This window comes from Tympanuchus pallidicinctus, unplaced genomic scaffold (genome assembly GCF_026119805.1).
Source record: "Tympanuchus pallidicinctus isolate F22 unplaced genomic scaffold, pur_lepc_1.0 scaffold3, whole genome shotgun sequence".
NCBI classification, from domain to species: domain Eukaryota; kingdom Metazoa; phylum Chordata; class Aves; order Galliformes; family Phasianidae; genus Tympanuchus; species Tympanuchus pallidicinctus.
Window position 1 is genome coordinate 77,066,283 of NW_026294747.1, and position 26,870 is coordinate 77,093,152.

At 35.9% G+C, this 26,870-nt stretch overlaps 1 protein-coding gene across 5 annotated transcripts in view; it reads left to right on the plus strand.

Annotated features, from left to right (window-relative positions):
• NEBL (nebulette) overlaps positions 1-25,420 on the plus strand; it is a 238,228-nt gene extending 212,808 nt beyond the window's left edge. For 3 of the 5 annotated variants that reach the window (XM_052692787.1, XM_052692786.1, XM_052692783.1), the window contains 4 exons: positions 2,377-2,469; positions 3,500-3,628; positions 15,985-16,100; positions 20,275-25,420. In XM_052692787.1, the coding sequence (XP_052548747.1) occupies positions 2,377-2,469; positions 3,500-3,628; positions 15,985-16,100; positions 20,275-20,451 (515 nt within the window). In that variant the 3' untranslated portion in view covers positions 20,452-25,420. The remainder of the gene's footprint in view (positions 1-2,376; positions 2,470-3,499; positions 3,629-15,984; positions 16,101-20,274) is intronic. The other 2 variants (XM_052692788.1, XM_052692785.1) reach the window with 1 other exon arrangement.
• Positions 25,421-26,870: the final 1,450 nt, after the last annotated feature.

Sequence of the window (26,870 nt, forward strand, 5' to 3'; positions counted from 1 at the left end):
GCTAACACAAACAGATTAGGATTAAAAACATCTCTGAGAAATTCTTGAGCTATGTGACTGAAATATTAGTAATTTTTATTACTGTATATCAACCTGGAACATTTTTGTATCGAAACAGACAAAAATTTTTAGTTATCCGTACCTACGAAAACAGCAAAAATAGTGGCACCATTTAAGGGAAATAAGCCATGACAAACCTAAGAGCCTAATATCCAGTGATATTTCAGCTTCAGGCTTTTTCAGAGTGACTGCAATTATAGTCTCTTGTTTAAAAAGCAGCAGTATGCTTCCTGTTCTTGGAATGTCTTTGGTAGCTGGAAAAAAAACTGCAGACTGCAAAAAAACAACTCTAACGCTTGAGTTTTTTTTGTAGCTGATAGAAGTTCAACCAGTTAGAAAAAGTATCTCTGTTAGAATTCATCTGGTTGGTTTTTAAGTATAATCGGTGAAGCTGTAATAATCTTTTTCAAGTGCCTGATTGCTAAAATTAATACCTGTGCTCAGGAAAATAGGCACTAGTTTTAGCCACGTTAAAGCCATCTAAAGCCATCAAGATAAATTAATCCATCTGAGCACTGGCTCTGTGACAAAAGAGACTTCATGATTCTCACATGAGTTTAAGGGTATTTGAAATTGACATAAATTACCAGGATGTTAAAACTGTTAAGTGCTACAAATTGCCAAGATCTGATTCTTTGTACGTTATTTCAGATTACAAAGACACATAAAATCAATACAAAGCAGTGGCTGCTGCACTCATGCTGCCATGAAGCATACTTTTTAAGATTTTTTACTTATCAAGGCATGAGCAAACAGAAAGAGGCAGATACCAGTTCTTCCACCCCTCTCAAGTCTGTTGGTATTGTATGTGGTTGTGTAATTAATCATCATTAGGACTTGTACATAGTTCATCAAAAGATTGTACATTACTAAAAGATTATACCTTTTGTCAAGACAAAGTTGTTGGCATTATTCTTCACCTTATAGGAGTGAAAATAGATAATATATAATGTACACAACCCGAATCTATTCCAAGGCCATAGGATTTGTTTCGTTAGCTCTGACTGTTCTTTCCATTTCCATTAATCATTTGAAACACAACATATTTGGGGTTCCCATAGTCCTGTTTTACCTACCAACCCATTATTTAGCTTTTTACCACTCAAATAGGCAAAATAACCAAGCAGTTATTTTTCCCATTTCCCCATGGAAATCTGAGTAAATCTTAAAGACAGGTCTGCCCAAGAAACAAACCACTAGTAAAAGGGTGTGATCTGAAATACTTATGCTTTAAGTGATTATGGTTAATATAAAAAATTTATTTTAAATGACTTTTGAGAGATTAAATGATTATTGTATTTTTTGGCATAGCAGTAATGAATTATGTATATTACAGATTGCTGTGAGTAGATTGAGTAGTCACACTGGAGCTGATTATGCATTTGTTACAAGCTTCCTCTTGTGCAACACTAACTATTTGTTAAAAATTTATGAAAACCGCACTTGAATCTGTGTTCCATTTTATGCTGTGTTTATAAGTAGAGCTCGGACTCTTTTTCTCATGGATTCTTTTTCTTTCAATATTCCTGTTCAGACTTCAAGAGATATTAATAATTTATTTGTGTGAATTAAAGTTGTAGGTTACTGAATTGAATGAATTTCAACAATGCTTTTCAATACTGTGGTAATGAATCAACATTAAGTCCACATCCCTGGAAATTTAGCTGTTTGAAAGACAAGGAGAATTACTACTTAAGATCAGAAGTGGCCTTCATCTTACCCAAATGTAGATGTCTAAAACATAGATTTCTACAGCTGGATTTGACACTCTACTTCATTTTTTTTATATTAGTGAGGAGAAATAAATACTTCTGATCTTAAATGACTTGAGCAACTTTTAGAAGTTTATTTTGAATAAGATGAAGTATACCCTTGATTCTGCTTATTTGGCCAATTTGCAAAGTTGACCTTAGGCTTGTACCTTTATAATGTGCATTGTCTCACTGTAGAGGTGGACAAAGGATGCTGATGGTGGTCTGGAGAAATCATCTTGTAGCTCTGATAACTCTGTTCTTCCTGTGTAAAAGAGCACAATTATGTGATATTTTGCGTGTTTTTACTTATTTAGACTTATGAAAATACTATACCGTATTTAGAAAATGAAAAATAAAAATGGAGAAAAAGTCTCTAAATAATGCCAACTCTTAAAATAGATACAACTAGTAGTTTAAGCTGGAAATTAATTTTTTAAAGTCCTTGCAGGTGAACATCGAGATGTTTTAGTTAATTTTTAGATGAATGTTAAAACTCACTGCTTCCATACTTTTACTTCCTTTATTGTTTGTCTGTCCTATCACTTCTGTGCTTTGGGGAAAGATCTTAAGGTTTGGCGCACAGATCCCGGCTCCATCTTCGACATTGATCCTCTGGAGGACAATATTCAGTCTAGGAGTCTGCATATGCTTTCTGGTATTGCTTATATCCTGACTTTTCACCAAATCCACATTTTTTAATTTTTTTTTTAAATTTAAATTGTGTTTATGAAACAAAGCTGATACAGGAAATTTTCATGTCAATATGCCAGCCATCCATTTAATATGTATGCTTTGTTTTCGCATATGTGTGTGTGTGTGTGTGTGTGTGTGTGTGTGTATGAGTGCTTTATAGAAATACGTTCTAGGAATTTCAGCCATAATCACATGTTCAGATAAGAAATAATGAAAGAAATCCTTCCTAAACAACAATTACTCATACCTACTCATAGTTAGGAATAGTCCCTTAAAAAAACATTGATCTTCTTAGTCCTTATAATATGTAAGATTTTGAAATAGCTGGACATCACTACAATTTTAGAGATATAAAAGGTTGGCATATTAATGAGATTGATTTTTTTTTTTTTCTATGCAAATTTTGCTTATGTAGCACAATATTATTTCTTATGCTATTGTTTGTATTTCCGAGGATTATAATTTATCATTGTTTATAATTTAAGGGTAGATGGAAAAGTAGGGAAGTTAATGTAATAGGCAAAAATGTATTGGCTCAACAGGTTTTTTTATTTGTTTTTAAAATATATTTATTTTGAAAGCTTAGCTTTGCACATTTATCTTCTTTGCCACTGAAAGTGGAACCCTAAATATCAGTTACATGTCTTGCAGTAGCATTCTACATGCACTTATATGAATACAGGAATTAAGGAACTTTTTGATTTTCCACTGGAAATTTTCATATGCTTCATCTCTTATTTTTTTTGAGTACCCTACCATTTCAGCTATTCTTTTAAACAAGAGAACAAACTTAATTATATCTGATTTTGAAGCAACTTTCTGAACTAATAATGTTAAAAAATATAGACAAAATTTTATACAATTCATTTTTGTCTAATTTAAACACTATCAATGTACGAATATCAGTGTTAGCAGTAGTTGTTCTTGCTGTTATTGTGCTTTTCTTTTCTGAAATCTATTTACTGTGATATTATTTCTTTCTACCTTTGTAGAAAGAGCGAGCCGCTACAGTAAGCAGTACTTACATTCTACAAGTTTGGGAGATTATAAATCAGATGGTTCTGACACGAACCCTACCTTTTCTTACTGCAGTGAGATAACAAGGCCATCTGATGAAGGAGGTAGCCCTTATTCCCTCTTTTTTCACTAGTAACACTGTCATAATGTATTGAGACCTTACAAGCCTGCATTAACTCAATATCCTCGTATAATCACAAATCATTGGAAACTGTCTTGCACTGATTATTTAAGGAAGCAAAGCAAAATCTCCAATCTGCACAGTTTGTTGCATGCATTTTGCTTTATTGTGTATTCCTTTTAACCATTTTGAGAAGTGTGTCAATTCAAAATCTCTACTAACTCCCATATGAGGGTGCATTGTGTTTTTGCAAAACTTGCATGAGTTGCATTATTTTCTTTTGAAAGACAAAATATAACTGAAAAAAATAATCCTCTCCACAGAAAAAATTAAATTTACCACATTCTTTTTAGTGAACAAATCAACCATATAAAAGCATTTTTTTGACAGAAGCTACTTCTTCCCATATCAAATTGTGCAGGTTTTTGTGGCTGTTTCCATCCTAAAATGAAAAGTAGGAAAGTCTGATGGCTTTCTCCTATGTGAAAGTTTTCTTAGAGATCTTTTTTTAAGGGTTTTTATTTTAGAGCACTCTGCATAGGTTTATCAGTAGTTTCATCTTTGGAGACTGAAGCAGAGGAAGGACTGGAGTCTTATGTGTGGGGGGTCGTATGATATGGAAATTCATTTGATCCAGTGCCAATCATAGAAACCAAGCTGAGCTGCTTAAAGTTGTGTGTCCTGGTGTGAAGAGTGGTGTGATAAATTGAAGGCTGCAAGTAAAAATTTAATTTGTATTTTTTCTAAAGCCCACTCTATGTAACAAGTAAAGAAAGAACATGCTACAACCAGAGGAAATTCTGGTTTAGGATTAGTCAAGTTAGTCAGTCTGACTCAGGTTTAGGCAAGCAGTTGGCATCCAGTCTTGTTCAACAGCTTCATCAATGACCTGGATAAAGGTATAGAGTCCATCTTCAGCAATTTTGCTGATGATACAAAGCTGGGAGGAGTGGCCTTCACACCAGAAGGCTGTGCTACCATTTAACAAGACCTGGACAGACTTGAGAATTGAGCAGGGAGGAACTTGATGAGGTTTAACAAGAGAAAGTATAGAGGTATAGAGTCTTGCACCCTGGGGGGGAAAAACTGCATCTGTCAGTACAGGTTGGGGGCTGACCTGCTGGAGAGGAGCTTTGCAGAGAAGGACCTGGGTGTCCTTTCTGGGAATAGGTTAGCCATGGGCAGCAATGTGCCCTTGTGGCCAAGAAGGCCAATGGTCTCCTGGTGTGCATTAAAAAGAGGGTGGGAAAATGGGAATTGGGCATGGTGGCACCTTGACTTCAAAGTTTATATAGACAGTAGAACATACAGTACTACAGTATTTTCCAGTGGGACATGTGTATTTCGTATTTTGAAGTATTTATATAGCTTGAAGTGGGAGTAAAGTCAATGAAAAAAGTAAATCCTCTGTCCCCAGTGGCATGTCCTCCTTGTGTGCTTTGAGCCTTCTGAAGAAGGGCTTCAGAGCAGCTGCTATTCTCCTTTTCTCCCTCCATCCCTCCCTTTCTTCAGACTTTATGGGTTATTTTTATCCTTTCCTCACTGAGACAGGAACACGTTGTAGACCATTAGAGGTACTGTTGTTTGATCTGTAGTCTGAACAATAAACCCAAACTGAAGAAATATATTATTTTGTATCATAGGCAACATTGCTCAGCATGGTACTGATAATTTTAACACTGATTTCAAAGATGTTTCCTTCTCCCCCTCAGCCACACTTTTGTGGTTCTCTATCTAAAATTTTTGTAGGTAGGATTTGCTTCAGGCACACATAGAATCATTTAGACTGGAAGAAATCTTCAAATCCTACCATAATAATTTCAAACCATGTGCACCACAAAAACTCTTAGAGAAAGGAGCTATGCTGCAACTTCTGCTCCTGGTTTTTCTGTTTAGAAGACAAACCATTCTGCTGAAATAGAATGAAAAACCTCTTCATTTCACATGCTGAATTTGCAGAGATGCTCCCTTGTATTTGGGCAAGAAGTCTGCTTGTGTTATGACTCTTCTGTTGTGCCAATAGATAGAAGAGGAAAGGAAATAGAATTCCATTCTTTTCGTCTCTTGTCACATTTTGTATTAAAAAGAAAAAAAAAAACCAACCCTCTGCTTATGAGGGTGGAAAAAATTTCCATTAATAATAGACAAGTCAAAGAAAATACCAGGAAATAGTATCTGACCTCTTTTTATATTTATAGAGGTCTGTCTTCCATCTCCAGGTGCACCTGGCAGGAGTGTAAGGCAGAAATCCTTCACCCTTCTTCCCATTCGTATTCAGTTGCTGAGCTCAGTCATTCTAGGAGGTCAAACAGAATGACACAGCAGTTACATTTTCTCCTCTGGCACTCCAGGAAGAATGGTTCTTTTATGTTAGGAAGCTGAACAGTTTTTCCATAATGTTGTTCACTAGAGCCTGATAATCAAATATAGCATTTAGAGGGAGAATGATTGTAGATTTCATAGGACAACTATAAGCTTTTGTGGGTGTCTTGTCCCCTTTCATATCAGTAAGCTGCACTGCTACTGAGGGCAGAGCACATCAAAAGAGAGATGTGGGCTCCCTCTCAGTAAGGGTCACGTATACACTTCTCTTGTCAACCAGACTCCTGCACTTGTTTATGAGTTTTTATTTTTATTTTGGACTAGGTGATGCTTTGGTTTTGCCTCTTTTATGTCTCAACCAACAGGTTCACCAATCTGGAAGTTGTTTCCACTAAACAGCATAGTGGTAAAACATTTTGCTTTTCATCTTTCAGTATTTCTGTTCTTAAGGGCTGTGCAAGTCCTTGGAGTTGGATAATAGAAATCTCTACCACAAACCTGTTGTAACATCTTTGAACTAAACTAAGTACTTCTCTGTGAATATAATAGGGGCACAAGTGCATGCATATCTGATTGGTAGCTATTAATTAAATAGGTAAAAGTTAGTTGCAAGAGCTCAGGTTTCAATTAGAAACAAGTTGAATGTGTTTTTTGAACATGTGTTAACATCTAATTAAATTTCTGTGAACAGAAGTTTTCTGACAATGCTTAATACATAACTTGGTCTCCTTTGAATAATCAATTTCAATCTTTTAAGTCACGTAAGTCTGGGGATCCAGAACAGCAGTGGGACTTCATGTATGCATTACTTCAAACTGTCTTTCCTGCTCTGCACGATCAGACTCTTAGATAATGTCCTCTGCTTTCATTGAGTGCTTTATTATTACAGAATACGAGAGAAATGAGTCCAGAAAACTAGATTTCATTCTCTTCCTGTGAGGTATTTGTATAACATCATTTTTTAATGTAAAACTTGAAACTTCATAAAACTTCTTATGGAACTCAGTGAAGGCTAGATTTTGCCATCAGTTAAGTTCTGATTAAGGTTTGATTTCGGGCTGTATGTATAAAACATTAAAATTGAAATTGTGATTCAGTTGAAAAGCTCATTTTCCTTCAGTGTGTGCTCGCTGAGGATGAGTTAATGTTCCAGGGAGAGAGCTTTACATTTCACAGTTGAAAAATATTTTGCTTAGATTCCCTCTGCCTGTCTTGGGTTCCTATGCTTCTCACCCACATTCTTGAGAGTTGACAGCATAAAAAGGCAATTCCCACACATTCAGGTAGAGGGGAATCCAGAGAAGACCCCATTTTCAATTTCTGCAGCATGGCAGCAGTTCAGGAGACTCTTCTGTTTCCTCTGCAGCTGTCTCAGTTAGATGTTCCCTTTTCCTTGAAACAGTCTGTGAGTGGAAAGAGGTAGGAGAAATTGTTATGACTCAACAGTTGGAAGTGTTAATGGCTCCCTTGTAAGCAGTTGTTTCTGTTGTTCAGACTTCTAGCAGTTTTGATACACTTCAGAGGGTTTCATACCCAGCAGACAATAAATATCACCCATAAATGTATGTGCAGTCACAGACTAGATGCTAGTGGCTGCTCTTCCACCACTGCTCAGTCTGGTTACACCCTCCATACAAATACACAACAGCATAGACCTCAAAGCATGGTTTCCATAAGATGAATGTGTAGGGTTCTTTCTTGATGCAAATGGACAACAGTTGATGTTCAGTACATGTGAATTCAAACTGTAATTGAAGGCATGTGAATATGTAACATATTAACATAACCTTCATTTTACTAACTTTCATTTGTGAGGAAGCCTAGAGCAAAAACCTGCTTATTCACAACTTAAGAAGGAATTGCAGCTTCCTGTGGAGCTCTGTGGCCCTACTAGGAAATAGGATGCCTCAAGCTGGCTTTCAGACAGGTTTTGTGCCTTCATAAACAAAAGAATGTGGTATTGCGTGCAAGGGAAGGAAAGGCGTATTGTTTTCACAGCTGAGACATGCTGCAGTTTAGGTGGAGTCTCAGCCAAGAAAATCAGCTTGTAATAAGGTTTACTTGCCAGTGACAGCAAATTCTTGCTGCAATTCCTATTCAGAATTTCAGAGCAGGATGCCATGTGATTTCATTATATCCCTGTTGCTGTAGCAGTAGGAAAAAGGGAGTTACTGTTAGGTATTGTGATACAACAGCTGCTGATACTCATGTAGGATAAACTTGCCAGGCTATATGGCTACCATGGAAGACTAATTTCTAGATAATATTCCATTAGTTTCTGCTGTGATCCATATGAAGAGAATAGGGGCAATCCTTTTATGAATAAATTTGAATTGCTAAACTTGTTTCTAAAATGTAATAAAATGTGAAATATCTGTGCGAAAATACATGCAGTAGGTTTGCACACATGAGTTGAAGACCTTGTCTTTTTGAAGATATAGTCAGAAATATAATTTTCACAAATCAGAATGGAAACCATATATTGTTATTTAATGGGAAAAATGTCCATGAGAGACTTTTTTATTTGCAATACAGAGATTTGTACTCCTTAAAGAGGCCAGAATAGTTCTCAGAAAAGAGATTGCCCTGACGAAAACTGCAATGAAGTTAACTGTTCCACCACTCCTTGAAAAATGATGAATTAAGGAAAAGGAAGGAAAATTAAGGAAAATTAATTAATGAATGACTGGACACACAGACCATGAAATACTAGAGAGGCAATTTGCCTCCATCCTTCCATTGGGCTAGCTAGTACTTGCTAAATTCCCCTTCACCCACTATATATTATGGACTATTCATGTAACTGTGACCAGTATTAATTTTACTAATATTCTTTCATGCAAATAAGGAATTTTGGAATGGGTAAAAATTTTGTGTTTTTTCTCTGGAATAACTGACATATGAGATGGTCCCTTCTAAAAGGAAAACAAATGCCAAAATAAAATACAAGACTCCATGTAGTATATTATTTTTTTCATTTCTTTTTTAAGATTCTTCTTCTTTGACATATGCTGAACAGCTACATGTGATTTTATGTTGTAATTTCCTTCAAAATCCAATTTTAATTTATAAGAAATCCCTGTTAAGAGGTATAATTATATGATTCTGCATTCCTCACAGTAATCTACTTCAGTTCATGTTGTGGGTACGTATAATTTAGGCTTAATTATTGATGGATGATAAAATGGTGTTATAAAATGATCGTGCTTAAAGCAGTCTGTTAGTCTAATCATGACACTAATGAAACACAGTTTAATACATTTAGTGTTATCTTTTGTAATGTAAGTAGCCTTGAGAGTAGAAATGATGATTTTTTTGTACTATAAATACTTAATGTTAGTTATTTTAAATGCAGAATTAATCATTTTGTTGATTTTTTTCTTTTTTTTTTTTTTTTTTTTCCAGAGCCATGTTTCCCCCCAGATATTTGATGCTTACATGACTTATTTAGTATATCTTTATAATTTAGGTTATGGAAACTTTCTAAGTTTGCAGTGTTCTGAATTTGATATGGACTCCAAATAGTTCAGAGCTTCTAATGAGGTCAATGAACAGGACAGGTATTTATTAGCACCCTGTGTGAATTAGGCCATAATTTCAGGTTTTTATTTCAACAACCTAATTATATCTGGGCTTGACATTCCAATTTAGTAATGAATACTGACTCCTGTAATGGATAGTATGCTGACAAACTGCTGCTTCTGACAGAGCACCACTGAGAGCAACAAACCTGCTAGCTAGGACATCTGTGAAAGCAGCCTTACTGACAAGCAAAGGGCAAGAAAAAGGAAAAGCAGGGAAAAAAGAAAAGAAATGAAGGGAAAGCTACAGTATGCACAGGAGAAAATGCCAAGATGTATTACTGTGTTGTTCTCGACAGTTCTAAAAACAGCACTGTTCTGTATCAGGTCTCAGCATCTCCAGTCTTCAGGTTAGTGGTTTTTGCATGTTTATGCAGTCTGACTTATTCACAGTAAATTTAACTGTGCTGTGCTACTCTTTCTGTCTCCAAAAAAATAAAACTCTATAAAAGATAAGAAAATGGGTTTAAAATGAAGCAGAGTACATGTTGCCATTTTCTAGCCTATTTGAGAAGTTATGCTAAACAATTTAACTTCAGAGTTGGATGGAAATTTTTCAGTGTTGTTCATCAGAAGATAGCATTTTAAGTGCCTTTTTTATATACTGGAATGGCTCTCTTGTGATTGATGTCACAATGCCAAAAAATTGTTTATTCAGTTTCGAGATTGTTAAGGTTACATCTTGACTTTTTTGTAAAAATGAAACCAGCTTTATGTTGAAATGTTTCACTCTGAAGAATAATGTAAGTTATAATAAAGATTGAAGTTGATCAAAATTAAATCTAGATCCTTTGAAATGTTTACCAGAAATTTTCTTTACTCAGTTCTTTGTTTTTCTTTTTAAATTTTCCTTTTACATGAACCTCTGTGATTTTTTTTAATTTTTCTTTTTATCCCAATTTGGGACAGGAGCATTTTTGACAATGAATTCTACACTGGAAAATCATTCCTGAGGCTTTCTTCATGTTGCATGTATTCCTGCACTTTTCTGGTTTTTCTGTATACTCCTGTGGCTGCTTTTTTAAAATTTAAACTATGTCCCCTAGAAGCGCAGAATCTTTTGAGTTGGAAGGGACTGTTAAAGGTTATCTAGTCTAATTTGCCTTTGCTGAACAGGGACAACCACACTAGATCAGGGGCTTAGAGCCCTGCCCAGCCTGACCTTGTCTCTACAGGGACAGAGCATCCACTACCTCTCTGGGCACCCTGTGCCAGCGCCTCTTTGCCCTTATTGTAAGAAACATCTTCTTTATATCCCTCTAAATCTCTCCTCTTTTAGTTTGAAACTTTTTCTCTAGAGAATATCCCCTTCTGACTCAGTACTGCAGGGATGCTGCAGAGTTCTGTACATCATCTCCTCTTCACCTTCTCTAACATCTCTGGGAGTCCTTACCAGTCTTTATGCTAGTGGATCAATTAATGTACCTTTATAATCCAGACTACATTATGTCTCACAAGAGACAGATTGTCTGTTAGACCGGTTTCTTCAATATCTTTTTTTCATGTCCAGCAACCAGCTCATGCTGGCTACGTTTCATTTAATTATACCTAAACTTCTATTTCAAATATTGTGGTCTAAGATATTAAGAATCTAAAATATAAATGCATGGTATCACACAGAAGCAGTCTATGTTAGTTGAGATACAGTTTGGACCTGAGTGCTGCGACATCTGGAGGGAAGCATCTGTGAGAGGCTCAGTTCTGCTGTGAACTGAACTCAGAGCTGATGCAGAACTGGGGTTCATGGGAGCTTACCTTGGGACAACAGAGCTGATCTAGCAGTTTGCTGCCTTCTGCTGTCTATGGCCTTGGATGCCTGGTCCTGCCTCCTGTCTTGCACTGCGTGTGTTGCTGGTCTGATCCCTTTCTGAAACTAAGTGTCCTTTAGTGAGCATCATTGCTTTGATGGTATTTTCTGCTCCAGGGACACAGCTGAATGATTTCTAAGGAAAAAGCAGAAGAGATAAGGAATTGAAAACCACAAGAAAGATATTTTCTCAAGATTGTAATGGCTACTGTGGATGATACAACATGTGGAGAAGAAGGCAGCAGAAAGACAAAACACAGGAAGGATCTAAATATATGTGGAACAGCAGCTTTATCTGTTTTGGGAGAGCTATTCAGTAGCACAAAGATGCATGATAATGCCATGTTCCAGCTTTACTGCTATTTTATGCCCTTCAGAAAATCTACAGACACAAACCAGTATTAATCATTGTCCTTTTTCTTTCTGCTCTGCCATGCTGCTGTTATTGCTATGTTTTAGTGAGTTCTTTGCATTCTTCATGGCATGGTATTAATACTATAAGTAGAGATAACACCAAAGTCTAAATGCTTTAAACTGCATTATGCCTATAAGAATAAGTGAAGGAGTTAATATTGTACGTATGATCCAGTAGATGGCGTGTACTACAGTAAATGGCAAAAATGTAGTAGTTAATGGAGCGGATACATTGTTTTACTATGGATTATCTAAGTTCTGCTATTCAGAAGAATTAAAGAGAGTTTAAGTACAGTGTTGATAAAATATTATATATTGGAACCTGTCCTTTAAAGAATTTTTCTTTTCAGCATAAACTGTTATAAACTTTTTTTAAACCTTGTAGCTGTGTAATACTCTCTTTATTATCCTTTTCCTGTTTCCACAGCCTGACCTTTTTCTTTCATGGTTGTTCTCAATGCACTTCACTCTCTGCTGTCTGCTGCAGTGCCCTGATACCCACCTATCATTCAAACACAAACATTTTCTTCTGTTTCTTGGAGGCTTCTTTGTGTTTATTTTTGACTGTGTTCATTCATCTCCTCTCTTTTCTCTGAGGAAGGAAAAAAAAAAAAAACACTATAGTAAGCAAAATATGATAAATTCCTGCTAACAGGTAATTTTAAAATAAGTATGTCTTAATTCATAAGTTGAGAAAGACAAAAAAAAAAAAACCAAAAAAAACAAAAAACAGAAAGTTTTGGTACATCAGAATGCATCTGGTAAAGTCTTAATGCAACAAGAAGAAACTTCCACCTATACCTCTGGGAGCAATGGTCAGCCCTTAGATCCCTCACCAATAAATCTGGCTTCAGCTAAATGAATTTCATGTTCTACCACTGTGTTTTATTGTCCCCTTAGGTTAAGTAAACCACTGTTTTTGCTGCTGCTGCAGTCAGTGATGTTATAGAACTTTGTACTTTGGTCTGAGTCAAAAGATTGCAGGTAACTATGGATGATGATGATGATGACGATGATAAGTCAAACTCTTTTTTCTTCATCTTTTAATCTCACTTTGAGTTATTTTTATGTCACTAAAAACACAGCTCCAAACTGATGTCTCTTCACTGTTCTATTTATTTTGTACTTCCCAAATATATTCGAAGTAGACAACTGTCTGAGGGTTGCTTAACTCTTTTTCTTAAATGTTTTGTTAAAAACTATTGTTTGATTTATTTATTTTATACAGCTCTAATATAGTATTCTTTTAATGGAAAAAAAGTCTGGAATTATTCAGTCATCTTCAGCACTGATTTCAAATGCTCTCTCCATAAGACTGATGGGTACTTACTGAAGCTATTTGATCCTAGAAGTTCCTCCCTTTTGTTTGTGTAGAATGTTCTCAGATGCTTCCTAGAATCTTCAGCGCTTTGAAACATATTTTATTTCCCATGATTTATGTTTTCTGTTGTGGCAGAGAAAATAGTAAGCAGATACTTTGTGACAGTTTGACAAATTTTTCTCACCTTGTGAGAAGCTGATTGCAAAAGAGGAAAGCATATCTTGGACCCACTGCTGATGAGTGTCACGGAGGAGGGAGGTACAGGTTACCCTCCCCAAAATAAACTTGCCAGCTTGGAGGATATAATGAAGCAGACCATCAGTTAGCCTTAAACTGATGGGACAATTGGTAGGAGTTAAGAAATATCCATTCTGGGGAAGGAAACAAGAGTCAGCAGTTTCTCCTGGCATGTTCACTTCTTTGGGAAGAAGGAAGGGATGCTCAGGGAAGGGTGTCTGTACCTGCCAGGGAAAAGCCACAGTCCTTTGTGGTTGCAGAGCAATCAGTATGCTGGGGAGTCAGCAGCCAGTGCTTGCTTCAGGTACTACTTCCTATGAATTTAAAGCGTTCAGGCTGTTCTTTGTTTTGAGCCCACATGGCAAATTTACTGGTATGAGGAGATGAGGCTCTGTTGCTTTCTATGAAGTGGCTTATGTTTATGCTGGTAGTGATTTAGATAAAATATATTCATTCTGGCTTGATTGCAGAACCTTTTATTAAATTATATTTTTCTCTATTTTATATATTCTCATGAAGAATTATATCTGGTCATGTGCAAATATCTTGAAACAACACTGAAACATAAATAATTTGATGAACTACTCAGGACTATTCACTTAATGCATGATAATCCTATGAGTGTGTTAACAAGCAGCAATTCCCTGATGATTAAACTGCTTTAAAATGTCTTTGTACTCGTATGCCGTTAGAATGAACTTGGCACTTCTAAAACATCCATTATTCATCATGTTCCAGTGTTGCATCTGACTGTGTATCACTTTAATTTCACTCACTTAACAAAGCAATCCATTCATTACAATAGTTTGCAACATATTTTCTAAATCAGAAAAAATCTGATTAAATATGCAGTGTTACTTATCATGAAAAATACTGTAGAATGAAAAAATAGCATCCCAAATCATAATTACATACTTAATGAATTCAAATATGCCAAGTAAAACTAAATGGATATCTTAAAAAAAAACTTTGTTAAAATCAATGATGCTGTTAGCTGGGGAAGCAGGTTATGTAAAACTTTGACCGTTCTTCTAGAAATATTTCAGCAAATAATTTCTCAGTGGTCTATGTTCATTTGTTGTCCTGATCATTCAGGAAGAAGACAGGGACAGAGCATTATTGTTGCAGATAGAAATACTTGTTGCATATATATTTTTCTTATTTTTTTTTCTCTGCTCCTTCTTTATTTGTTCGTTCTACAATGCCTGCGTCCTGCAATTCCTTGTCAACTCCATTAATCCTATATTAATTTTGCTCCTGCTTCAATCAGCATATGATGACTGCTCTGCCCAGCATGCCCAAGAGAAGCATCTCACAAAGCATCAGACTGCTGAGGTGACTTCTATATGAAAATTTTTTACTCATGGGCTGTATGATCTCAAAATCATGACTTTTGTCAGAAGAATTTACTGGAGTGCAGGCTAAGTGAACCACTGTTGAAGTGCATTTTATTAACAATGTAGCCAAATGAGTTTCTGATTCAAGTAGTAAAATTCTGATAAATGGCAGTGGAGATGGACTAATAATCTCCAAACCAGCCAGAAAACTTTATTTTCAGATCAATGTCTTGCAAAACATACACAGACATGAGGTGATTAAACTTTTCAACTCTAGATTTTGACAACCACTTCAGTCTTAATTTTGTTTTAAAAATGCTTCCTGGGCCTACTGGAAAATTAGTGAATATGAACCTATGCTTGTTTCTAAGAGGTTTTGGTTACATGTTTTTAATACATTCTGATTCAATCTGTTGCCATATTTGGATATTTGAACAGATAAGAAGGATTACTTATGCTTTCCTAGCAAACAACAAATTTAGGGAGTCCCTGGTTGTATTAACTCTTTCAACAACTCATTGGTACAATGAAAGTACAAGTATTAATCATTAACAGATGGATAAGAGAATCCCTAAAATAGAACTGTTAAAGATGACAGGAACCTGTGGAAGAGTAGTAGTTGTGTGGTTAAGAGGAAGATAGTGAAAGAGGTAGACTTAGAAAAATATAAATAACCAATGATCTCTATGCTTGGCGAAGAGCGTTGATGGAATCAGAGTAAACCAAGGAACCCAACTGTGGACTCACAGGTTTACATTCTTGTCTCTTCCTTTTAATCAGTTTTGTTTTGTTCATAGACCAGTAAGTAAGAGTTAGTTTGCAATGAGTTAGGAATTAATCATGGGTACTTCCAATTAGTACACTTCTGAAATGATTCAGCATATAGATTCATTTATCATTCTTTCTCTGAAAAAATGGCAGTTTATGGTACATGACATTTAGTGTGTCATCTGTGGCACTATTAATGCTGAGTTAGTGGTATCTCAAGCTTCAGGATGCCTTTTTATAGTAAAACTCCTCAAGGTATGTTAAGCTTTTCTTTCCATCTAACCTTGATAGTGTTTGTGGATATATTGCTATAGCTTTGCCTACATTTATGTATAATTCAACATATGGAAAGCGTTCTATTGTGCATGCAAATAATTCTGAATTCACTATTTCATACTATGGAATTGTTATTTACAGTGCAAATAATCTACAGGTTCTACAAATTTCTAGATGAGGACTTTAAAAAAAACAAAACAAAAACAAAAACAAAAAACCAAACCAAAACAAAAAAACCCCCTGCCATTAATGTGTCTCTGTTTCTTTACCACACAGCCCCTGTTCTCCCTGGGGCATATCAGCAAAGCCAGTCCCAAGGATATGGATACATGCACCAGACCAGTATGTCGTCTATGAGGTCAGTGCATTCACAGCCTCATCCAGCAGGCCTGGTGAGTATTGGATTTCATAACCAATTATGTTTGGCAAGCAATCTTATCAACCATTGTGAGACTTCTTAAAGATAGGAGAATTGGTCCCCTGAGCACTACAGTCGGACTACTCGACTGTCCTAGTTCTAATTGTGATAGTCCAAATGTAGGAGAGGTGTTCAGTGACTGAGGGCAGTGACAAAAAAAAAGTGAAGGAGAACTGAATGGGTATGCAGCTATTTTTATTTTTTTTTCCCTTTGGAAGTGGGAAGGGAGTGGCAGAGGGAGTGTTGTGCATTTTTCTGTTTGAACACTTTGTATATAAAATTATATTTTAGTAGTTATTGTATTTTTTGTTGTTATTATCACTGCATATAGATTTTGCAGTGCAGATCTCATCACCTTTTACCATAAGAGTGTCAACTTGTTGAACTGCTTTAAATTGGTGTATATTCACTACTTCTTTTACCTTGTTTAGAGGTGAAATATTTAATTCTGAATGAAACCTAAAGCTTTATAGAGGAAGGAAGTTTTTACTTGACCTGAAAGAAAAAGTGAGTTGTCCTTTTGACAAGAAGTTGCATTTTCTTTAAAACTGAAACTCTATGGTATTTTATGTTATAAAGGTGGTTTGGGGACGTCTGTTCTCTCAGCTGCTTTTGAGCTGAAGGGGCTAACTTGCTGGGAATTCTAGGATCCAGATAATTGCATCTTTGGGCAAGCCAATAACCTGAGAAACTCTTTGGGTGCCTGCATGACCCTTGTGAAATGGTTGGTGCTGGAATCAGCCTTTCATTTCAAAACGTAACTCAAGGTACCTGGGAAGCAGACTGATTTCCCAGTCAGAGCGAGAAAATGGGGGAGCTGGAAGCCTGGGCTTTGCCAGCAGGTTTGCTAGTGAGTAGGAAGAAAACCAAACAGCCTTCAAATGCTGGAATGGAGATGCCTGAAAATCTGGAAATCCACTTAGCATACCTTGTAGCTCTGTGGGTAGGTGTCTTATTTTTCCTTCTCAAACTGACTTACTGAGTGGGCTGCTTGTTGAAAAAATACTATTATTTGAGTCAGATTGAGAATAATCATTTGCCTCCTTTCATAACTGGTAGTTTGAGGGTAACAAGAAACGGAAGAGAGTGAAGTTACAGCATTTGAAATATGGAGAATAGGCTGAATCTTTTCAGCAGGATTTCTTATTCCTTCTGTGAAACAATGTTGTTATTTGGCATTCTTTAGAGTGATAGTAGCTGTTTATCATGGGAAAAAAACAAAACCAGTGAATGTTGTGGTATAAACTGATTTTGTTGCAGTTTGAGTGAATTTCTTTGAAGATAAGAAACCAAACATTTCTGGAGGGAGAAAATCCAGGAGCGCTCTCCTGATGCTGCCTGCTAACTTGGCAGCCTGGTAAGGGAGGCAGCCGTAATCTCACCACCATTGGGGTGACTACTCTGCTCCAAAAGAGCAGAGTTACAAACCTGGTATGCTCTCTTGTCTTTCTGCTGTCATATCAAAAGACTTTTTTTTAGCCTGTACAAATTGTTCATACAGGCAGGATAAGTTACACTCAACTATTAAAGTGGCATAAGACTGTCTCAGAGCCCCTGCTTGGGGCACTGTTCTGAAGTGCAGATTCATACAGACTGAAGACTGATGGCAACCTGTGATCCTAACTTTTTTTTTCTGAATGAATTGTGTTATTTATGATTTTCAGCTTTTACTGGCTTTCTACAAGCAGATTTGCATAACGGGCTGAATTAAATTGTTGCTCACTGTACAGAATGCTTAGTAACAACTCTCTGAAGGCTTCAGCCAGGCTGTGTTTACCTCTTTGGAAAACAGCAGTGTATTCTGAAGCCTTCAGACGTCTGAAAGTGGTGGGAAAACAAAATCCACATTGCAAGGTGGCTTCCCCCTGATTGCTGCTCTGTGTGAAGGCCTTTGCAACTGGTGCTTTTCCTGATCCAGAAGATAAAGATAAATTGATGGTGAATTGGAAATATGCATGTGTTGTCTCATGTTTGGGTGCGAAGCTAGGAATATGATAGCTAGGCTTCAGTGCTTCATAAGCACAAAGATTACTGTTTTTCCTAAGCAGAAGCTACAGATTAGACCTTTGGAGGGAGCAGATAAGAGCCTATTTGACCTCAACTTTTTCTTTCATCCTCTTTTGCTTTCAGACCTGCTAAACTCACTACTGACAGAGGAATAATTCTCTAAAATGTATTTTTAAAATCTCTGTTTTCAGTCCTTTAAGCATTGTAATTCTCAATTATATAGACCTGACTACATTCTGAAGTGATAATTAGCCATTAAAATCTAACAGGATTATTATGGAGATTTCTCCTGACAGCCATTTAGCACCTAATTAGGTGTTAAGGCCATAAATTTGGGTTTCTCAGAAGCAGTTAGGGCCCTAATAATTTTTTTTTAAAGTTTAAAATTACCTCTTGTCTTCACACCTTTGCCACCAGAAAGGAGACAGTAGTAGTTCTACAACATCATGTTCCAAGGATGAGAGACCATCCTTTCTGGCTGAGCAAATAAATGTTTTTTTTTTTTTTTTTTTGAAACAAACTACTACTTGCTGCTGCTGACCTTGTTACAGTAGCATATCTTTCACTGGTTTTGGAGTTAGTTTCAAGGCTCAGTGGAGAGATCATTTGAAATAGTTGGAAAAAATGAGAATCTTGAAGGTAGAGACCATTCCCCAGGGCCTTCTGACCACTAGTTTTCTAATCTGTGGATCTTTAGTGGATTTTTTGATGGTGGTAGAACTCTCCCAATTGTTTTCTTTGTGGTTTTTTATTTTATTTAATTTTTTTAATATCACCTTCCATATACCCTTGGAAGTTGTGGAATAACTATTAAGAATCATATACTGAAAATCAGTACTGGGCACAGCCAGGACTGTGACTTGGGCAGTAACATTATGAAATAGAACAATTGCATGGAGTAAGATATAAATACAGTTTAGAGTAGGCTTGTCAGACAAGGTAACAGTAAACCAGAAATTACTTCCTCTAATGTTTAATCTGTTTTACCAATGATAAAGCCAGAGTTAAGACCAAAAAGTGCATTTTCTTGTGGAAACAGTAATGAGTTCCCCCATCATGTTTGGGTTAGATGATCCCACATGATGAAAAAACAACCTTGTCACTGCCTATATGTGAAACTCCATCATTTCTAGAAATCATTTCATTAAAAAACAAACTCAAATAGCATATATCAGGTGTAACTAAAACTAATCCAGAGTTATATTCCTCAGCTAGGAAAACACTTTTTACTATTTAAAACACTTTGTCAGAAAAATTCATCCAGATATCTTAATGTATAAATATAAATATATATATATATATATTATATTATATTATATATTATATATGATAGCAATTGGTTACTATCTACAATGCTTGAATTGCTCTTGATTTCATCTGAGAGACAGAGAAAGGAGGAGAAAGCACTCTTGGGAATTTAAAAATGAATAAACCATAGCATTTTGTAAATTGTCAGCGGAAGTAAATATTCTGTTTAGGAAGAAATTGAAAATCTTTGCTTGCAGCTAACAGAAGTGTAGAAAAATTTAGCTTAGCTAACTACAGAAATTCTTGTTCTGTTTAGATCAATCTTTTATGTGAGTATTTAAAAATGAGTATCATAAACACTATTTTTGCAGACGTACATTTTTTTGTCTTGTTTTCACTAGATAATAAAGAAGTTTGTAATTCTTGATTTAGAGTAAGAAACCAGTGTGATGAAAGACATTCAAAGAGATGAAAATATGATCTGTAGTGAAGATGTAGTAGAAGCTTTTTGGGAATTATGCAAAGAGGCTATAGAAACAGGCCACGGCAGGACGTAGAAATGTTTCTAGTGAATATGTGAAACAACAGCTGGAATATTTCAAGAGACAGTGAATAGCCTGATAGCCTGATATTTGTTTATATCAGGGCTTCGAGTAGATTCACATAAATAATTATTCTGGTACTCAGAAAAAGTGAGTATATTATTTGAATATTTGGCAGGGCATGAGGTCTACTGCTTCTGTTCAACAGATAATTTGTTAGATTTCTCCCCTTTTTCTCCCTTCCCCTTTTTCTCCCCTCCCCTCCCTTTTTTTCCTCTGAGTAAAGAAGAGAGATAAACTATTTCTGCTTAGGACTGAGACTTTACAGATTTGTTTTCTTTCCTTCAACAGAGAACATACAGAGCTATGTATGACTACAGTGCTCAAGATGAAGATGAAGTTTCCTTCAGGGATGGTGACTATATAATCAACGTGCAACCAATTGATGATGGCTGGATGTATGGTACTGTTCAGAGAACTGGGAAAACAGGAATGCTTCCAGCAAATTATATTGAGTTTGTTAACTAATTTTTGTCTCTAGTCCTTTGAGCTTTGTTATGATTTACTCAGAATCTAATCTTTTAGAAAAAGTGAAAAGAATCTTTTAAGATCATGTGTTCATTACTTTATTGCTACTATGACAGTCTGCATTTTCATTCAGAATCCAATTTAGAGTCCTTTAAATACGGATGAATAAACAACAAGTGCTTTGAAAACAGCATGGCTTATAATAGTGCTCCCTAAAAATAAAATTAAAAAAAATATATATGAAAGCCTGGTGCTGCTAATCCTATAAAATCAATAAGCTTAAAGAGAAAATACCTTTTCCCTACATTTCAGAGAGGTTGTTTCTCTTTATAGTAACCATAAAATTGATTCGCTTCTTATGGGAGACGTCTAATGCTTGAGAAGGTAACATCCTCATAAAAATAAAAGTGTTAGTTAGAGAATTTGATCATTTGAAATAATACCAAGTAATACGTTTGTAAAAAACAAAACAACACGACAAACCTACTGCCCAGCAGCCTTACAATGAAAAGGTTTATTTTGACAGTAAAAATTTCCCAACTCTCACCTGCATTTATTCCCAGATTACCCATTTTATGTTTTTCACAGTGACCTTTTCTATCAGCTTGGCTTGCATCCTAGTCCATCAGTTAGATCCATGCCTGGTTTCATGGTTCTTCAGTATCTTTCCCACAGAAAATTCCTTGCGGAAATTATCTTGATTATAAAAGCTATCATGTCTTCTGTTTCCGTCAAATAATACTTTGCATTTAAATATAAACTTCCATTAGGGCAATGTTACTTCCTTTACTTTCCCCTGTACTGCTGTAAATAGTGTGTGAGGCCCTGGTGCTGTGCAGTCACACAAAGCATGCAGGCACATCCCTTCATCTTGCCACAGGTAACTTGCTTAATGGCTGCCTTGCTAATGAGCTAATGTACTTACCCTGCTGCAGAAATAGTTGCACCTCCATTGAAGAGTGGAGAAGAGCGGAAAAGAGCTCTGGTTATTGTAGTGCATTTCAGCTCAATGGCCTATTTCAGTTTCCTCCAAAATTTTTGATGATCTGACAGTGAGTTGTATGTTTACAAAATGATTAATGAAGGAGAAACATAACTTTCTTTTGAAATTTATTCCTTTTCATAACTGAAACTGAAGGGAAAACTAGCAAAAAAACCCAACCTTCAGCATACTCTATTCCATTAAGCTTCAGTTTCTACCATGAGTAGAAAACAGTAAAAATATTTTGCTGACAAACCTTGCTCCTTGGTGACAATTAACTTATGATTAGGAAATGAAGGAATCAGGTCTCAATCTATGAGACTGAGAGGAGAGCTTAAAATAAATGGTGACATAACAGACCTGTAAGAGAAGTTGTGTCACAGTCTTGAAACACAAGGAAGTTCCTCTTGCTTTAAGGGGATGCCAGGATGGTGCTGTGTTCCCTCCCAAATAAAACTCTGTGAGGAAGGACAAGTTTGTGTGGAACTTAGCAGTTTGTGTGGAAGCTTACTCATGTGAATGCATACAAACATAAAGAAATAATGAAGAAATAATGTTTTTGCTGATAATGTGATTTGTGGTATTCAACCATATGAGAAAGAAGTTAATTTTGGAGTAGGTGTCGTGTTGATCCTGCACTGACATTGTCCCATTTCTGAAATGTTAAGAACAGAACTACTGCAGAATTTGTAGATAATTTTGTATGTCATATTTCACAAAATAAGGAAGTCTGCTGTATCTGCTTAAACAACAAAGAAGGAAGGCAGTACAGATTTGTTACAGCAACTGAAAGTTGTCAGTGCAAACACTTCCTAGCTGCATTTCTGTGTACAATTAGAAATTGGAAAGTTTAAGCAGATTTTTTTCCTGTTGTTAACAAGGGGCGAGTCCCATGCTGCCAAACAAGGGGTGGGATGACTGCATTTGAAAAAACAAAAAAAGAAAAGAAGGTAAAAGGTCATGAAATTGTCTATACTTTCTTATCTGCTGCCTAATTTCAAGGCCAAAGCTAACTGGGAGCATCTAACTTCAAAAAAAGTGATTTAAAACCAGGAATGTGAGCCTGTAAATGTGCAATCTGTATGGCTTACACTGCTGTCATTTTAAACACTTGAAAGACAAGGGCTCTAACAGACCCTTATGCATTACTGGTGACTTCCACATTAAATTTGCTAGCTTTGCAAGTCAAATGGGTTTTTCAAAAGGCTGCTGTGATAGGCACAGCTAGAAACTCTCAAAAAAGCAGTCTGTTTGTGCATTGGTTTTCATCAACAGCAAAGAGAGAAATCCTATCTTAAAGTAGGTGGCAAATTTTTCTGATGATGCCTGGGGCAGAATTGGATATCATTTGCTGCTATGCTGCTCTATTTGTTCTGTAATGCTGACAGCAATACAAACAAGTTGGCAGAGTTGGCAGTTTGCTAACCAAACATGAATGTAAAGAAATGGAGCAAACAGGTATTTTGCATCAAATTGCAAATTTTAGTCACAGAAAAGCAAGTCTCAACATTAGCTTTCTTTCTTTGTAAGTGAGGAGATGGCTTCCAGAGTTGAATGTCTAATGAAAAGTAAATAAAAAAAATGAACATTTGATCTCATTGGAGAACTACGTTGTGCAAAACAACCGAAATAAAATGCTGTTTATGAATTTTGAATGTTCAGTAGCCTGGCAAAGCACCTAAAGCAATTGTGAAATAAAAAAGGTCAAGGAAGAAAAGCAGTATTGTATTTCTCATTGAAGTGGTATGTCAGCAGAATTTTTAAGATCTGTTTTAAGATACTCATTTATGTAGTCAGGTTTTTATGTTATATGTACTCAGCAATTATTGTTCATTTGGAACGTTTCCTCTTTTTTAATATACAACAAACTTTTTTCCCATTGTGCAAATGTGTTCTGAACAATGCTATCAAAGTTCACAAATTATTAGAGTGCTATTTTCAAACTGTTGTATAAGATCTGAAATTTGCAATGTACGAAGAATAGGTCAGCAACCAAATTGTGCCAGCATGACTTTTTCAAGGCATATGTTGGAGTCTGTTACATGCAGTGGAATGTAGGGGTGAACAGATGTTGTATGCTGTCCTGTCACCTTTAAAATGTGCATTCCTTTTTAACACCGCATGTTCTCCTCACTGTGCTTTTTTTCCTGTTAACAACATTTTTCTGGGGAAAGAGTTCTGAGAAACCAAATTTCCCAAGATATTCCAAAATTCAGGCTGGAAGCTCATATGTTCCCATTTTAAACATTTTAGAAACAAGGAAGTTATGCTAACGTTTTTACTAATCTATGTATAAATATATAAAACTACATAGAGCACATTCACACATATACACAAGAACAAATGGGTGCCTTGCTTTTCATTACTTTTTCTTGCCTAGCTTATCTTCATTTTCTAAACAAAGCTACTTACAGATCTTGCATTTTTCATTATGGAACATTAGCATTTAATCTTGATGAAACAGGGTTTTCTTGATTACATTTGACATACCATAAACCACTTAAACAGATTGAGATTTGACAGAGATTCACCTCCCGTGGATTGCGTTTGTGACAAATGTGTCCGTAGCGAGTGTTACTCGGGGATGCAGAAGGTCTTCAATGTTTGGAAAAGTAGTAATTTTAGCTTTTATTGTACATGCAAGGCATGCCATCTTGTACAATGAAAAAGGAATGGTGTGTAAGTCTTTGGCAGAAAGTGGTACAGGGTATAAAATGTTAGATTTTAATTGTGTTGATTAATACTCCATTTAAAATACAGAATAAGCTTTAGTTAGTAAATGTTTAAATAACATGCTGGAACAGACAGAAGATGCTGCTGAAAGATCTCCAAACTGATGTGCTGGCAAATGCAAAGTACTGGTGAGCTGTAGAAGAGTAAACCATTTTGCAGTGCTTTAGTGATTTTCTCCAGCTTTATGCAATAGGAATCCTGTTTCCCTTTTTGAAAGAAAACCTGAAAGCTGTATTTCCTAAACTGCCTGCATTACAACAGTATATTGAAAGGAATTTCATATGCTTCTTGTGTCTGATAAATAGAATTTGCATATTGTACTTAAGTTGTAATCCAGTTGTTGTTGACATTTGTTTAATTATTATTATTTTAGAGGGGAAAATAAGCTATACTGTAGCATTTCAATCATGTGTATTTAATAGTACTCTTAGAAGTTGCTACACTGTTGGAAGACAGCAATGACTGTATTAACATTGATTAGCATGATGTGGAAAATCTCAGCTGTTGGTTTTTGCGGTGTGATATAAAAAGCAAAAATGAACCGCTGTGCAGTTTGGCTTATGTTTGCTTTCAAGTGTGTAAAAGTTTTAGTTATCTTGCAAAACTACTGTATTTGGAAGTATACAGTTCTGAAGGTAACAACTGTTTTTCAAAGGACAGATATACTTACTCTTGGACCATATGATGTATCATCTTATTTTGGCTTTTGTTATGCAGAAAGTTAACACCAGCTATTAAAATATATTTTAGTAGAAATGCTTTAATTCCTGTTTTTTCCTCTACACTGTGAATATTTAAGCCTTGGTGGACTAGAGCAACATCATGCTGCCCAAAGTACTAACCTATGCAAACTAGTTCACATTTTAGTTGATGTCACAGTGGATGTAACATAACAATTTATTTTGCATAACATTGAAAGTCATTCAAATAAAATGTTAAACCTAGCGCTATGTATGTATTATATTCACAGTCAATCCTCTGCAAAGCTACTATGCCCATTAAAATAAGCTACTGAAGCTGAGTATTGTTCTAGGTAAGTAAGGATGCTGTTACTTTTCAAACTGAAGTGGAATATATAGTGCTATTTCAAGGTTGATCTCAAGAAATGTGTTAGAAAACAGCAGTTTATTTCAGAAATGCACTCTTCTCAAAGGGTTGATTAGCCTTTTCAGTCTGTTTGTAACCTTTCATTAGAACAGCAAGTTACATTCTATGTCCCTTGTTTTGTTTAAATAAACAAAGGTAGTAAGTGAATGAGGTCCTCTGATTTGGCTGATACTGGTTTTCTGATCTTTGAATAGGCGTTTGAAAATAGCTTGGGTTACTATCCTCTTAAATACAGCTTTAAATACAAATATGGGTCTTGGGCTATCTCTGTTTACTTACATGAATAGATTAGTTTCACAGAATTGTATTAAAGTTTAAATTGAAATAAAGTCCAGAAGTACCTTGGAACTGTTCTACCAGAAGCAGCTGAAGACTGTTTTGCTTAAGGATATATTTTATTAATTTCAGTGTTAAATGCACAATTTTTGTAGAGTGTTAGTTTGAAGAAGGCTGATAATAAGGAATGGGAACAAATGACAGATATAAATTAATTGGGTTAGTTCATTCTAGGTAAGTTATACACATCTGCTACCAAGCTAATTTAGGAAATACATGTTAGCACTTCTTATGAAGTTTAATTAATTATACAGCTTTGATTCCATACTTCGTTATGCTTTTCTATCTTTAAATGCCTTCAGTGTTCCAGAATCCAACCTATATATATATCATAAGAAACAATGATTTTCAGTAAGAAAAGACTTAAGAGCTGCCAGAATTAGCATTGGGTAACTGGGGTGTGTTTTACTTACAAATCTCTTCATAATCTGCTAGAACAACTGGAGTACTTGATTTTTTAACTCTATCCTAAATACATTTTTCAGGTGAAGGTTCTTGCCCTTTGAGCTGCTGATGTTAAGTCTGTAGGAGTCAGGGCAGGATGTGACAGTGTTTGTTCAGCATTTGAAAGAATTGTGTTCATATTCAGTAGCAGTGTCAAATCTATTTAGATTGCTCCAAAAGTAGAGCCTCCTAATTATATCCATGGAAACTACAACAGATACAAAGAGCACAATAACACTATTTGATAGAGAAAGTTCTCAGGTACAAGAAGTTTTTTTTTCCAGCATAGTTATCACCATTAGCTGTGCATTTTTGCAGCAATGAACAAGAGTCTGTATGTTGCACTCATAAAAATCTGCACCAGTGAAGATGATCCATTGTTTCACAGCTACTATAACTGCATCATTACTAGGAAAATGTTGCCCATGCTGTCCATCTTTCGTCGACCCAGAGAGCTGAAAGTCAGAAGGCACCAAATCCGGACTATACAGTAGATGTGGTACAATAGTCCAGCCAAGACTGGCAGTGTGCTCTGGTATGGGGTCTGGTATTATTGTGTTGCAAGAGAAAGGTTGTCTTCTTTGGCCTGAGTCTGGAACTGCAAGCCTTCAGCTTAGTCAACGTAGCAGTTTCGTGTTGGACACAGTGGTTTGTTCATGTTCCAGAAAATCCAGAATGATGACCACATTTCCATCCCAAAAGACAATGCACATCACTTTACCCACTGAGGTCAGCATTTTTTCTCTGATGGGGAATTCACATGCTACCACTCCATGGACTGCTGCTGTTTTGGCTTCGGTTCCTTTGGTGACATCAC